Genomic DNA, 16,298 nt, shown 5'->3' on the forward strand with positions numbered 1-16,298 from the left:
TTTCTTTTAATTCTCTCAACCCGCGTGTAATTAAATTGTCTAAATGAATAATAGTTCCATTTTGATTAAGCTTATTGTTATCAAACTCTACGTAAAGCAAATAAATGGTTTGAGTTTTCAAGAGAAATATCAGTGGTATTTTCATCAATTGAAGATGTGGGTAGCCGAATAAAAGTTGTATTTCATTGGCGAGTCTTAACTTGTTCAGATGTTGTTTTGCGTATCCCATTTTTATTTCTACTCAATATATTGATTTCATTATTGGATGTCATTAGCTTAAAATAACAACATTCTTTATTAACAGTAAGTGTATTATTCATATCAAAAAATTCATTATCTGCTAAGAATAATTGATTTGCTTTATTTGTTGTTAGTTTTTTACCGAATATGAAATTAATGGTTTTATTTGGTTGAATCTGACTCTCGTCAAAAATATTAATAACATATTCCACAAGTTGACTTTTGACCGGAAGTCTGTACCAAGTGGTTTTAAGACTTTGCTATTATATTCATTTTAGATTGTAGTAGTTCTTGTTCATAATATTTAACTTCTTTTGTTTCTCCAAGTAGATCTTCTACATTAAACGTTGGTGGTTGTGTTCTCAGAACTTCAATAATTTCATAGTTCTCTATTCCAAATTGGTGTACATTTTTTTGAAAAGATATTACCTTTTATCAGCATTTCTTACATAATCAGTAACTTTAAGTGAAGGTTTTTATCAATTGGAAGTAAACATACCTACGTTTATGGATTCTTCGATATGTTACAATAGCATCTCTTACCTGGTTTGTCCAATTACCATTACCATTTCTAAGCATTGGTTCAATAATTATGCGTATAAATTTATGCAACGATTGGAATGCTTTATTATAAAAATCACTTCCTCTATCAATCCATAAAAATTCTGGTCTTCTAACTTCTACTAGAATTGTTTTAAAAATATCAGTTATAGTTATAACAGTTATAGTTTTACCAGGTTAAAACTATCTACATCTGTTAACAATTTTTTCATTATTATATTACTTCATGATGACTTATCACGTAAATCAGCTGACCACGTTTCATCTATGTAAATGGAATTGTTCTTTTTCTTTTAAACTTTGTTATTTGTTTGCTAAAATCTCCTTTTGCTAATTTTTGTTGTTGTTGTTGTTGTTGTTTTTGTTGTTGCTCTTTCGCAACACGATTTTACTGGTTAGTCCATTAGCACTAACTTCCTATGCTTCTCACTCGTACACAGTATCAGAGAACCTGCTTCGCCAATCTTCACTACTACAATCTGTGGCCAGAGCCACTCGCAATAAACCCCTGACAACTCTTGGGCTTATAATTCTAGTATATCTATTTTGTGTGCAAGTGATATCAATTAGATCTCATTTTTTATTTTCTTCTTCTGTTATATCTCGTGCAGTTACATCTCCATTAGTGATAAACATAGTAAAGCCTTAAGAAAAACTGTAGATATTGTCTTTCACTTTCAAATCATCGAGTTCTAGAGATATGTCTACATCATTCAGTTTAAATTGCATCTACTTGTTTTAAGTCTAATCGTTTATTTCTTTGTTATCCCAATTCTACTAGAATTCTAGTGATCTCATTGTCAACTCTAAATTTTTGACGTTTGTAATCAGGTATTGTTAAAATTAATTGGAATCCTAAATCTTGTATCTGCGATTCAATTTCTCTGATTTCTTGTTGTTTTTGTTTTTGGTAAGATATAATTTCAATCAGTAACGTTGGTTGTTTGTCAAGTTTCTGATTTTATCACTTTAATCTTTTTGTTAATGGATCAAGTAACTCGTCTATATTACCATAAGATTTTTCTTGTTTTAATTTTTTATCTAATCTATTTCTTCTGTTTTATTTTTCAAGTTTTTTTTAAATGTATTGTTTTTTTATTTCGTTTTCAAGAAGAACCACAAATTTAAGTCATTTTTTTGCTTATAATATTAGTAAATCGTCGACGATTATTAATTTTTGACTTTATTTCATATCAGTAGAAGGAGTAAAACCTAAGCTAAATTTCAATACTACATAACCTTTAATCAGAAATACATATTTAGGAAAGTATTCAAGAAAAACCGAAATATTAATAATTTTACATCACTTATAACTTTAATATGTCTTTGAATACAACACAACTAATCAAAAACATACAGTATAGTTGTTTATTAAGGAAAAGTCTTAAAATTGAGTAGAAAATTAGTCATTTGTGTATCATTTCAAACGTTAATAAATCCCTGGTGAATATTAATTTATGAATGCATTATATATCTGTAGAGAGAAAAAACCTAAGCTAAATTTTGATACAATTTAATCTACAGTGAAAACTAAATAGTTCTTGTTTTATGAAAGAAAAGTATTAGTTTTTTATCTATTCCCAATAAATCAGCGTATTTTTTCAACAACTTCATTCCTAATCGTCAAAGCCGCTTCGCGGATCTTAATAGGTTACTCCTATACTTCAACGCAAAACCATCGCTTACTTGCTTCAACTAAAAATACATGTTTTTTTAGTTAAATCGAAATTTCCAAATTATAGTTGCAAAAAAAATATTCTACAATATTTCCACTTCAAACAGAGTCATTATTTAGCTTAAAGCAACATGTGTTGGACTGTTTATTTTAACCAAATTTATTGCGATATACTTTGTTTTATTCAATTGAGTTATATTGCAATTGGTTCTTTTTGTTTTTGTTTCAACGTTACGAAAAACGTTATGTTAAAACTGATTTTCGAATGATTTTGGTTTTGATTGGAAGTGGCATTTTAGTAATAATCTTTGAAAGTCACCTACTTAACGTAATTTTTATAACTTTTTTTTAAATTACAGTAGTGGGTTATATGTGCTATGCGATCATCTTTCGTTTAGAAATTGGTCGCATAGCACATATAATCCACTATTTTCTAATGCTTTGTGTGAGTGCCGTCTCTCTTTCTTCATTTCAGGCTCTGATCCATTGCTAGCAATGCCGGTTGTTGCTGCGGCATCATTTTCTAAGCAGGAAAACATATGCAATAGCGGATATGGAACAGTCAACTGTTTGTGTAATAATTTATTAATAAACTGGTTTTATCTTTTCTACTTTCGGATACATTCTGTTTTGACTCCGAGCTTAGCAGTCATGAAACTTACCCCTCTTATACCCCCCCCCCCCTTAAACCCCCACCGGGGGCGAAATATAATAGCCTCAATCATTCAACAACCAAAGTTTGTTGGTCGAAAACATTGATTGTTCAGGGCGAAACATTAGTCTGTTTCATTTCCATTTTAATGACCTTTTCACTTTTTAAGTTTTCAGAACTAATAAATAATAACTATGGTTCCTACGTAATCGCAGCGGATCAGCATTAGGCGTACAGTAGCCTGTTATCAGCTGCCCTTTTTCTTATTACTCACCACATTTCAGACTATGATCTTTTAATGAGCAGCATTGCTCTCTTTTTTGGTGACCAGCCACTTTTTTTGCGTCTGAAACCTTCACGTGTTGTCATCATTGCAGCCAACATTGGGCAGGCTATGGAAATCCTGAAGCTATGGTTAGGTAAGAGCTCATTCTCACATAGACAGCTTCACGGAGGCAGGCAATTGAACTCTCAATCATTGGCGTGTGAACCACACACCTTACCTCTCGGCTATCACGCCTCTCGGCTTTCAGAAAGAGCGCATTTAAAATCTTTCTTCACTACCTGTACTTCGCGATTCAAATCTGCTCCCAGGTTGATCAGCTGACCTCGATTCACTGCCCTTAGGGCTTGTCTCTGTATCCGCTTTTCTGTCTGCAGAACTCTTCCCATATTTGGAGGGTGATCCACTCGTTCTTCTTCCGACGGTTGAGGTTCCCCTGGATGACCTTGACTTTGACTTTGATTTTTTCTTTTTCTTACTACTCCCGCCAATCGAGGTTGAGGTACCTGAATCTGAAAACATAAGTTTTAGTTTGTAAAATCTTATTCCATTGAGATCCCTCCCGGGTCGAGGTTTGGCGGTGAACTTTCGTTAGAGATGCGATGAAATAAGGTGAAAAAAAAATAATTTTCACCGCGTATTTCTTGCATCTTTTGCGGTGAATGGTGTGAATCGCGGTGAATTATTTATTTTCACGGCGTTCTCGATATTCTTACAAAAAAAGACACTTCCATACACGGGTTCGCACCTCATTGCTCGTGAATGTGTACAACTGTATCTTCCACTGCGCCAACTGCCACTTAATTTGACGATATTTCTTGTAAATTTAACTAAACGATGGAAGAGAATACGGTGGATTTTTGTAAGAAATGCGGTGAAGTTCGCGGTGAATTTCTGTTAAAAAAAATGCGATGAAATGCGGTGAAGTTCGTGGTGAATTTCGGTTTAAAAAAGTTCAGTAAAATGCGGTGAGTTTTTTTCACCGCATTCACCGCATTTCTTACATTAATTTGCCACAAAAGTCGATGCGGTGAATTTTTGTAAGAAATGCGATGAATTTCTAACTAGAGACATCGCGAACCATCCAAATCCTTCTTTTTAATTTCAATTCACCTTATAAACGACGAAAACAAACAATTTCAATCTTCTCCTTTTTTCATCGAACGAATTATTTAGAGTGACACCAACAGTCGGAATATTTTGTTACTGATATTATTGGTAATTGAGGTTTATCAACCTGTACAGATTTAAGTGTATCTATTTGATGCCTTCAGTTGATAGCGATAAGTGTTCGTTAATGGCCTTGAAGCTCTTTCATTCCAAAATGTATTGGTGTGTTTTTGAAGTTTCATTTTTTTGTTATTATTTTTGTCAATTTGTAACTTTTTTTGCAACAAGTAAATTAAAATTATAACCATACGGTTAAATATACCTGAAACAAAAAATATTTCAAATCATTCAAACATAATAATATAGTAAACATTCACAAATTTCTTAAAGAATCAAGTTATAAAATTTTCTTTCGATTGTTTTCTTCCTGAAAATAAAAATAACTTTTTAAAGATCCTAGGTTACTATTCAAAGGAATTTTTTCATGTTGTGAGAGCAAGAAATCATTCAACGTTTTCTTAAAAACGTTTTCATTTTTTGCCAACCGAAGCCAATGTGGTAACTTATTCCATTTTTGTACGCATTGACGAACAATCGAATTCATTCCAAAGCTAGTTTTGGCATTTTGTCTAATTTCGAATTGCTTTGATCGAGTATTTTATGTGAAAACTCAGATACCTGTGAAAATTTTTAGAATTCTCTGGCCTAGCGATATCATAATGAAATTTGGTTAGCGACATTTTTGTTATTATTAGCTCAGCTGGTAGGGTCTTTGTCTGGATTAGCAGAACTCTCGCTTTGTTTGTAGAAAGCACACTTTATACCCCAGTTAATCTGTCGGTTAAGGCGTTTTAGGTTTTTTGAAGATAAAATTTGAAAAAATATTGCCGAAAATGATAAGTGTGAAAGCACAAGTGATTTTAGAAGAATGCGCGCGTTCAGGGGAACTTGATGTTTTATGAGGTAAATTGATCTTATAGCATGAGCCATCTTTTTCAAGGTTTTATTCTGCTGCTCCTCGAAACTAAGATTCCTCTCAATTTGAATACCAAGATGTCTGCAACTTTTTTGTGTTGTGAGAACTTCGTTTTTGTAAAAAAATAGATCCGAAATCAGAATTATCGCGCGAGAAAAAGATTAATTCGGTTTCTGTTTGTTTTCAAAGTTAGTTTGTTCATCTCTACATATTCTTCTGTTTTTTGTAAAATTTCCGTGATTCTTCCATGTAAGCGACCTTTCTGTCCACAACAGACATTACTTGTGTCATCTGCGAATTGAATTACCTTTTCCGTTGTGCTTATATTAGATGAGAAATCATTCACATATAAAAGAAAAATGAGTGGTCCTAAAACAGTTCCTTGTGGCACACCGTGATTCAAAACTTCAAAATCAGAGAATATGCCATTAAGTTTTACCTTTTGTCTGCGGTTGGCAAGAAATGCAAAAAGTAATTCTTTCGCTTCCTGGGAAAAACCATACGATTCAATTTTGTTAAGAAAAATGTTATGCGAAATGGAATCAAACGTATTTGCAAGGTCTAGAAAAATAGCAACAGTTTCTTTGCTTTGACCTAAATTTGCCGAAACTGTTTCAACCAGTTCTAGAAGTGCATCTCTTGCAGACTTTTTTTCTGAAATCCAAATTGCTCTTTGTTTATAATTTTATGCTAATCAATAAACTCCATCATCTGAGTCAGAAGGAGGCGCTCAAAAATTTTTGCAAAACTCGGAGTTACAGAAAATGGTCGATAATTTTTGCCATCTAATTTATCAATTTTTTGATAATTGGTGTTACATAGGCTAGTTTCATTTTAGTTGCAAAAATTTTCTCCTTAATGCACTCATTTGAGGCGAACTGTAGATGTACGCCTATAGCTAATTTGCAAAATTTTATGAGTCAAATCGAGATTTCACCAGGTCCTGCTGCTTTTTTATCGTCCAGCGAGTCAATGACTGAATAAATTTCTTTTCTTTTCACAACTCTGAATGTGAATTCAGGTATATTAAGTTTATCAGGGTAGTTACAAGCAATATCCGAACCTTTGAAAACACCTAGATTAGCAAATGATCTATTCAGACAATTGACAATATTTTTTGGTTCCCTTGAAATTTCACCACTGTCTAATCTGATTTCATCAACCTTGACAACTCTTTCACTCGGGCTGGACTTTTGTTTAATGAATTTCCATTGCTCCTTACTTGTTGGTAGTTTTTGGAAGAATTTGATGCAAAAATTGTTGTGCGCCTCCCTTAGTCTCCTATTGACTAAGTTTCTTAAGCGCTTAAATTCTTTGCACGTCTCGCTGAAAGGGTTTTTTTTCCATTTATTGAACGAAAAATGTTTTTGTGCAGTCAATTGTTTCAATTCTTATGTTAACCAGGGCTTAGAATTCTTATAAGTCTCTCCCCATTTTTTAACACTGTGAATTGGTGCGTGTTTTTCAATAATTTTCTCTAAAACATCGGGGAATGAATCAAACATATCGTTGCCATTCGCTCATTGGTACATTCTACACCATTCGGCGAGGGCAAGATCTCTGTTAAATTTAGAGCTTGAGAAAAGTTGAAAATTTCTCATCGTTATTATGCTGTCAATCTTAGATTTCAATGAGAGGTGTGATTCGAAGGTAACAAGAAAATGTTCGGAGTTAAAAGGTGTGTTGTGACTTTGTAGGCAATTATCTGATCTTTTGAAACGAAACAGTGATCAATAAGTGTAAATGTTAAATCAGTACCTCTGGTTGCATCTCTTAGGTGAACAGTTTCTAATCCTGAATTTAACGCGACAATGTCTAGTTTACTTTTTTCTGTCTTGTTCAGATATTTCAAGTTGTAATCTCCCAGCAAAACAACGTTATCTGTAACGCTATATGCTCCCGATTATTCGGTACATAACTGATCAAAAAAATACTCACCAAGACGTTTGTTCGGGCAATAAGAAACGTTAACAAGTAATTTTTCAGTTAGAGGGTCAGTTATTTCAACCCAAATGGATTCAAAAAACTCTCATCAACCGTTTCAAGGCTTGATTTAATATCGGCGGTAAATTTTTTCGGGACAAAAATACCTTCTTCTCCGCCCTTTGAAGCCCCTGTTTTGTCTGATCTACATTTCCCAAAAAAAAGTATGCGATGCTGTTAAAAATTTATTTTCAATATTACAATCAGTGTCCGACCAGGTTTCAGTTACAGAGATAAACGTATAAACGGGAGCTGTTTGCAAAAAGTTTGCAAACTCTTCAAACTTGTTCTTGAAGTTTTGACAATTGATAAGGAAAAATAAAGGCAAGTGGCTTGTTCCTCAATCAAACTTGAATACTCAATCAAATTTTCCAGATGAGGCCCTGGGTTCAATTCAATGTCCCCTGAGAGCATGAGACGTACAAGTGACCAAAAAAACTAACAGTTTTAGGAAGAAAACAAAAAAGTATGAATCAGCTGTTTTAAAAAAGTAACAAACATTAGGTTTGTTGGAATAATACTTTTCAAACGTGCGCTTTCGAATTTCAGTATGATTTTCTCTTCCCATAAGTATACTGAAAATTAAAAATATCAAGAAAGGTCGCATTGTTCTATATTTCAACAAACCATCAGCCAAATTTATAATGAGTTGGAGGTAAAAATGCTTGCTTTGGATGGATTTCAAAACCGCTATTTCCCGAATCAATATTGTTATGCCCCGCATGTATAATAAGATTTTCAATCTTGTGATAACCGTTGTATTGTTTTACATTATTTGATAAGTCTTGAACTTTTGCTGAAGGATAGGAGTGTATAGCTTAACTTGGGCTCAGATCTTTTGCTTGTAATTTTTTGTATGTACTATCCGAAAGCGAAAGAATAAGTGTCTTTGTTGATCTTGGTATAAACTTTGGATAAAAAATCTTGGTTTGTTGTTGATGTTGGTGAACATTTTTGTTGTCATGGATTTGGCTCGATGTTTTTTCGTTTACTTTGTCAATTAAATTATCAACCATTTTGTTATTTTGTTGTCGGAGGAAAGCATTTTCAACTTTAAGTTGTAATAATTGTTTATTCAAATTCAAACATTCACTTATCAAGTCTTCTTTCTTCATTTTTTCAAAATCTTTCCTCTCTTTATGTACTTCTGTCATTGTTTCAAAAAAGCTGTGGTTTGTTTGTGTGTTTTACAAAAAGCGCATAAGACTGACTTCTTTGACTTCTTTTATGCTCATCTAAAAAAAGTCAGTGTCAATTTTCTGCTAGGTCAAATATTAACTTCTCTGTTGATCTTATGCGTTAGCTGACGTTAAATAACAAGGATGTACTTTTATAGAATACACTTTTCAAAAAAATGACACTTTTGATTTTGATCAATATTTGTGGTCCTCGTTTTGGCCTATTCGCTTAGTTTCTTTAATCACAGGCCGCATTAATTTTCGGACGCATTAATAGCTAAGTATTATAATGACTTCAAAAATTTTTCTTTCAGTATACTGTATTTTGCGTCATTATATATGCAAATAAATTCCTGATTTTTTGAAAAAATTGAGTGGTAGAAAAGTTTTCTTTTAATGAAAAAATCATAAATTTAAGGTGTGCTTGGTTGGGGAAATCATGGTTTAGATCATTTCTAAGTTCTGTCAATTCTCAGAAAGTTTTCTTGCGATCAACCTTGTGCCCACAAATCACCATGGCGCCCACGCAATTGATTATTTGCCTTTTATTTGTTCCCAGAAACCCTCAAAATCGGGTCTTCAAAATTTCTTCAAAATCAACCCACACAATTGGGTTGAACAGAAGAAATGAGCATTGTCCCCACTCATTGGGTGACAAACAAGTTCGCGCACAGCAATATCTGGGCAACTAAAATTGGGTGAGTCAATACTGTAAATTAACCATTGTGCGGCTGAAGGTGTTGTCGCAGGAATGAGTCTCATAACAGGGGATCTCTGGCGATCAGCATTGTGGCTGAACCTCTCATCAAAGTCACTGAGACTCCTTGAGATAATCGATTGTAGGCAACTGATAAACCAGCTGGTTGAAAGTTTCGGTTATCGGCAAGCAAGGCTATGCGTTTCAAAGTTTTTTGGACCAAATCTGAGAAACCCCCGAAAGACTCAAACGCGAGTGGTACAAACTGGATACTTATTTCGGCACATTTTTGAGCATATTGTTCATATTTCCTATCTTCAGCATTTGTCAGAGCAAAACCACACCTCCTCGCCGCATCTGAAATTAGACTGGGCTGCAGTGGGGAAGTTATGGTTACGTCTAACGCAGATGGTTGTCCCGCTGACCAGCTGGGCAAGTATATGTCTCCTGGCCTTGAGTTATTATCTGGAATCGAATTTTTCTGTTCGCAGACGGGTGATAAGTTTGCGGTCGAGCAAGCAGCAAATATTCTATCGCTCACTCTATCGTGCCGCGATATCATACCCCCCCGACCATGACAGCTTAAAGCGTGATCACCCAGCTTGTCCAGTCTGCCGTTTTGACAGTAAGGGCACTTTCGTTCCTCAATGTATAACGGAACACCAATCCGATACTTCAATGCGGCTCTGAATTCATTTGGCTGAAGGTGAAGGCCCAGACTAGGGATTGGAGGTGCGGAAAGCCAGGCACCAGATTGAGGCAACGTTAGTGAAAGCAAACGAGCTTTCTCCCGATTTGAAGTCTGATTACTAAGAAGGTCAGAAAAAGCAGCATCGTCAAGTGCCTCCTGAATCTTGTGTTGCGTATATTGGCTAATTTCTAGATTCTTCAGTTCTTCCACTGTTTCTTTGAAAATTTGATTGTCTGTAATTTTCTCACCGGTTATTTGTTCCACTAAAGCGTCTGCCTGCGATACTGACCCAACAAACGCCACTTTCAATTGGTCAATTGATTGTCTAATTCCAGCGCCAGTTTTGCTTATTGGTAGACAAGCCTGCTTCCAAGCGTTGTCACTTATAAGGGTGCCTAACATATTCTCAAATGTTTTTCTCTGAGGCTTGTCAAAATCCTGCAAAATAACAGAGGATTCGTCAGATGGAGTGTTACATCGCAGGGAATATACCATCTTTGGGGCACCAAGACAGCTTCGAAGAATTCCCAGCGCACAATGTGGGTCGTCTAGGTACGCCAAGTTGTCGAGCAGTTTTTCTATTTTGTTGACTCTTTTTTCTCAAAGATGCAGCAACAAAACTGGGATTGCCGATGGCAGCGCCCAAGATCTCGAAGTCCTTCTTTGCTATTTCTTTTTACTGTGTTATCTATAGCGTTCAGATCAACGGGTGACCAAAGCTCACATTTTTCTATTCTGAGCTCTAAGCCGCATCCTTCACCCAAATTTGTCAACAAATTCAATGCTGTGCAAAGTTGTTGGTGGGTACCAGCAAGGATGCCACCATCCAAATACCAATTATGCTGTACTAGATTTGGTAATTTGGTTTCAATTTCTTTTATGATTGGCCACAGAGCTAGTGAAAACAAAAGCGGCCCCAAAGGATCCCCTTGTTGGCCTCCCGATTGGCTACTTAAGTATGTGTTGTCAAAATGCAAATGACTGTGTTGTGAGGAGCAAAAAGTCGCAAAAGGGGCAACACTAGGTAAGAATTTTTTTGGACTGCTTCCAAAACCTTGCTTCTTTTTACCGAATTGAAAGCATTTTTGAAATCAATCTGCCATATTCCGGAATCTTTTGACCTTTGCAGTTTTTCAAAGGAAACTTTTGTTGCATGTACTATGACCTCAGCACCACCCTTGACTGCTACCCCCAATTGTTTTGTGTTAAAAAGATCAGCAGCATCTGAACTCGCTTCACGAGCTATGCATTTAGCAATAACACGTCGAATGACTTCCCCAACAGCGATAGGACGAACCCCACCTTTCAATTTTTTCAATGCAGTTATTGTTGCACTACATAGTATAGGAGCAACGAATTCGGGAAGCTGACCCCTGCTAGCTAAGTTGACAAATTTTGTTAAACTAGTGATTGTTCGCTTTGATTGATCAGGGGCACTGCAGTTTACTGCATGCAGCAGATGCTCGGGATACATTTTCGATGGCCCAGCTGTAGTAAATTTGGAGAACGACTCGATTTGGAAGAATACTGATGCCTCGTCAAATTGATATGCGTTCGTGTTAGCATCTTGATCAAAATGGTGGTCAGATTGCTTTTTCTTAGGGTGGAGCTTTTTAAGTTCATTCAACGTTGCAGCATTGTCAGGTGCGACGCCGTCAGAAGACAGAACTTTCGCTGCCCTCCCAAACTGCCCCTGCACACAAAGAGATTTCGCGCGGCTTGCTAAGGCGTCTATTGACTCATTGCTAGTTTTATTTGACTGCTTCATTGAGGCCGCCTCGTACCACAGTGCAGCATAATCACCTGATTTCCATCGCTCAAGTCTGCTCAACAACTGTTTCTCTTGCTGCTGCTTGTGTTTCTTGCTCCCACAATTAGACGCGCGTAGAACACATTTGCTAATTGCAAAGAGTTTTTTCCAATTTTCTATCGATTGCGCGTGTGAAATGCAAGCATCGATAACGGATGTTAGTAATTCTGACCATCTCACCCGAAACTTTACAGGAATGAACCTTAGGGTAGGGATGTGCTTACTGCTGATGGTTTCGAGATCTGGGAGTTCATTTAGATTTATATCTGTTGTAGCTAGATTTGGTGAACTCGCGGATTGCACAATCTCTTCTATTCGCTTTGCTAAATCGCGTGGTATCTTTTTCACTTTAGACAGTAAAGGCGTAAATTGCGAGTAGGCCCATATTGATTTGGAGCACACCATCTTATCGAAGTTCGGTCCCCACTGGTCATATCTAATTTTAGTTTTTCCAAGATGATGTTCGATAACAGATATCTGGTACAGTTTATCCTTTTTGGCGGGGTAGAAAAGTGTTGTTTTGGGGGGCACTTGAAAGCGGGAAGCGTTGTCATCAATTATTAAATTATTCATTTGCTGAGTCAGTCCCGAAGATAAATTGCATTGTTTTGCCCCCTGACTAAGCTCTGTAGTATTGTTAGTCTCAGCTAACAAAACCTTCTTGCTTTCTCTAGTTTTCATAACTGTTAATATTGAATGCGCAATTGCCTATCAAATTTTTTTTATCCCACCAGATAAAAAAACAAGGGCGGGGGTCGTTTTGGTTAGATCTCACCGGTTTGAGGTCCACGCAAGCTGCTGAAGAACCACTACATAATTGATTTGCTCACGTGCACATTGCTTCTGATATGATAACAGCCAAAAAAAGTTGGTGGGGGATCAATCTAGGGTGCTCAAGATTCGGTGTAAAATTTGTTTCTATTTTCGTCTTGCTTGTTGAAATCAAGAGAGCAACTTGAACGCACGTGAAAATTATTTTTTTCTCGTCGCTAAAAATATAGGGATAAGGAATCTTTGAGAATGTTTGACATAGATTTTCGAATTTGCTGGTTACCTAGAAAATGCTGTACAAGAGAAGGTAACAGTATCTGCCTGTGCTGTTGTGACTTTTACTTAGAGTAGTGCCCCTTCTTTTACTAGAAGGTAGAAAAGTAAAAGAGACAATAATTTTCAATAATATACTAATCAGAAAAGAACTTCATCCTATGAGTTTCATTTTAAAGGTGCTGACAAAATCAGAAAAAACTACTGCCAATTAATGATGCCAAAAAAACGTTTCTATGAAGGAAAATGCAAAACCTTCCAGCAGTGAAATGCGCAGACCATCTTTGAAACTATTCAATATCGCAACCCATAATTGAACGTTTAGAGTACGGCTTTTGTTGAACTAGGTAGATGCAATTGGTTTACATTTTGGTTTACATTTTGCAAACTATTCTCAACACTGAAGACCCGGGTCGAGGTGTCAACGCTAAAAGTCGCTAAACATGTAAGAATTGTGATGAAAAATCTTACAAAAATTTGCCGCTGAAAACCGAAAACCTTAACAAAACTTTACCACTCTCACCGCATTCATCACTAAAAGATGTGGGCGCTTTGCGGTGAAAATTATTTTTTTCTCGTCGTTAAAAATATAGGGATAAGGAATCTTTGAGAATGTTTGACATAGATTTTCGAATTTGCTGGTTCCCTAGAAAATGCTGTACAAGAGAAGGTAACAGTATCTGCCTGTGCTGTTGTGACTGTTACTTAGAGTAGTGTCCCTTCTTTTACTGGACAGTTGGGTGTTCTTCTCTTCCTCCTCTGCTTCCTCCTCCTCACCAGCACCACCCTCGTCGTTGGCCTCAGAACTCCTACGACGGTATTCTACTCTCTCGTTGAAGGTCACCCCTCTAGGTGCTGCTGATGTTGCCTCATTGTTTTCCCCCGTGTACTGTATAGATCAGCAGAAAATGTTACCCCTCTTTCATTCAATACCCTACAATATCGCAGTACGGCGACATTGAATAATCAACAATAATAATAATGATAATAATAATAATAATAATAATAATAATAATAATGGAGCGTCTGCAACTTTTTGTCATCGTTGTCCTAAGGACCCTCCTTCATGTACCCCCCCCCCCCCCCCCTCCAATCACCTCTCAATCGAAAGCTTTTGTTCAACATCATTCAGGAAAGAAATAGGCCCTAACAATAAGCGACATTGATTTTTGTACTTACGATTGAAAGTGGAAACAGTGAAAATCTAAGGATTTCGAAAGGCTTCCAAAAATAACAACCTCTCCTGGAATAATCAATTGTTTCCTCAACTTCACTACAGCGACTACTGAGGAAACGCAATATGCACGATCAACATCAGCGTCGTTCAAACTAAACGGGCTATTTTTAACAGTTTGGAAAACAGCTGTGTAGCTTTTTGTTCCAAAAAAACATAGATGCGGCAATGAGCTGAGAATTTTCAAACGTTTTCAGGACTGATTTTGCGCGATTCGGCAGAAGCTAAAAGTTCGTTAGTTTGCTCTGTGGTTTCAAATTCAGAAATGACGTCATCGAACGACAATACGGAGACCTCAATTTTCCTCCAAATCAGAAGATTTCTTCAAAAAAAAATAGAGCATAATAACAGTGCCTAAAACGCCTAATATTAAAAACGCCTAATATTAAAAACGCCTAATATTAAAAACGCCTAGGTTTCTCAATATTTCTCTAATTTTGGAGGCCAGTGTAAAAGCGGTAATCAAATTGAGGCTCTACCGTTATTTAGAAGACAGAAGTCAAAATGGTCCGAGGTCAAAAGTACTTGCCAGGTGTAATACTCAAAAACAATAGCTACGGCAGTTCACGTTTTTAGCCCTGTTCAGTTGGATGAAAATGAAGTTTTGAACGAAGCCAAATCGGTGGTCAGAATTTTGCTCACAAGAAAGCACAGTATTTTCAGGACATCAGTATGACCCTGCTCAAGTGTCGAACCAAAAACAGATATTAGAAATCTGGCAGAATTTCACAAAAAAACAGCAACGCAGCTCAAAACTGACATCTATATGTGTTCAAAAACCAACACACATTTTTGCAGATCGGTTTCAAAGGACCTACTGTTTTTTTCACAAATACAGGATAAAATTGCTGACACTGGAGGCAAGTACAAAACTGAAAACTGTAGGAGGTCATAATCATGGCCCTACTAGCTATAATCAAGGAATTGAACTGAGCCAAAATGATTAGACTTACGCTTCTCACACGAATTTGCTATTACTGCAGGTCATCATTATAGTCCTGCTCTACGAACGACACAACAAGTACACAGATCAGAAGTTTTAGTTGATTTCTTTGAGCCGCTGCTTGTTATCAGAGGCGCAAATGTTGACGCAGGTAAAATTTGTTGTCTTGAATTCAAATACAAGAGACGCAAACTGTAACACGTCAGATTTATGGCCCTGCCTGCTGCTTCAAAAAACAGGGAGTTCATGGAAATTAGAAACGAAAATTCATGATATGCGGACCACTTCCGCAAACCGGGGACGCCCTTTCCCATTTTCCATTTTGCCGCTGCAGTTGTAGTAGTATAGTTGTAACAGACTCAGTAGTGGGTTTTGTTGTAGTAAAGCTGCTTCGATATTTCCGACACTGTCTTAGCTAAAATATTTCGAGAACAGACTGCGTACAGTTGCAACCGACAAAAATCGGCGTTAGTCACGTTCTGAACCCACGAAGAACGACGCTTCCTACGTTTGAAATCGAAAAAACCGTCATATCTTATGTTTAAAATCGAAGACAACCGATCAAACCGACGATAACAAACGTAAGGGCTTTTGATCGGTTTTTGCTGAGCTAAACCAACAAAAGCAATGATTTCTTACCCAGGTTGAGGTGTCATTCATCCGGAAGTGACCTCTGATCAGACTGTGCCAGACGAAAGTAACCTCTGATCAGAGTATCTCAGACCAGTGTCCACTGATAAGACTGAAGCTCGAATGAAACAACGTGTACGCTCAGACGTTGCCAGACGGAAATGACCTCTGATCAGACCAAAATCAGACCAATGTCCAGACAATTGTGCAACTATGGCCCAGACTGGACCCAGATCACTGTCTAGACAATTTTGCGCTCAATATTACTTCTGATCAGACTATTGAGCGCTCGAAAATCACTCTTGATCAGACTATTGTGCGCTCGAAATCGCCTCTGATCATACTCAATATCATTCGAAATAGTCTGAACGGTGAATGTTTTTTTACTGTGAACCAATCTATTTAATTTTGCTTATATTCATTTCCAAGAAATTGATGATTGCACTATTGAATTCACCTTAAAAAAGCCAAAAAAGTATTGGTAATGAAAAGAAAAACCAATTGTTGAGAAAAAATAAATTAGTATACCATTAGTGCATATGTCTGACTCTATGGATGAACTTCGACAGATTTCCATAAGGAACGTCGTGG

The 16,298-nt window shown here is 36.5% G+C and overlaps 1 protein-coding gene across 1 annotated transcript in view; it reads right to left on the reverse strand.

Moving 5' to 3' along the window:
• Positions 1–2,859: 2,859 nt before the first annotated feature.
• Positions 2,860–16,298, reverse strand: part of LOC142334885 (uncharacterized) — a 49,349-nt gene continuing 35,910 nt past the window's right edge. The window contains exons 3-5 of the mRNA XM_075383211.1: positions 13,585–13,789; positions 3,693–3,923; positions 2,860–2,999 (exon numbers count right to left, since the gene is read on the reverse strand). Coding sequence (XP_075239326.1) covers positions 2,860–2,999; positions 3,693–3,923; positions 13,585–13,789 — 576 coding nt within the window. The remainder of the gene's footprint in view (positions 3,000–3,692; positions 3,924–13,584; positions 13,790–16,298) is intronic.

Source organism: Convolutriloba macropyga, chromosome 2 (assembly GCF_964194025.1).
Source record: "Convolutriloba macropyga chromosome 2, txConMacr16.3, whole genome shotgun sequence".
Classification (NCBI taxonomy): Eukaryota; Metazoa; Xenacoelomorpha; order Acoela; family Convolutidae; genus Convolutriloba; species Convolutriloba macropyga.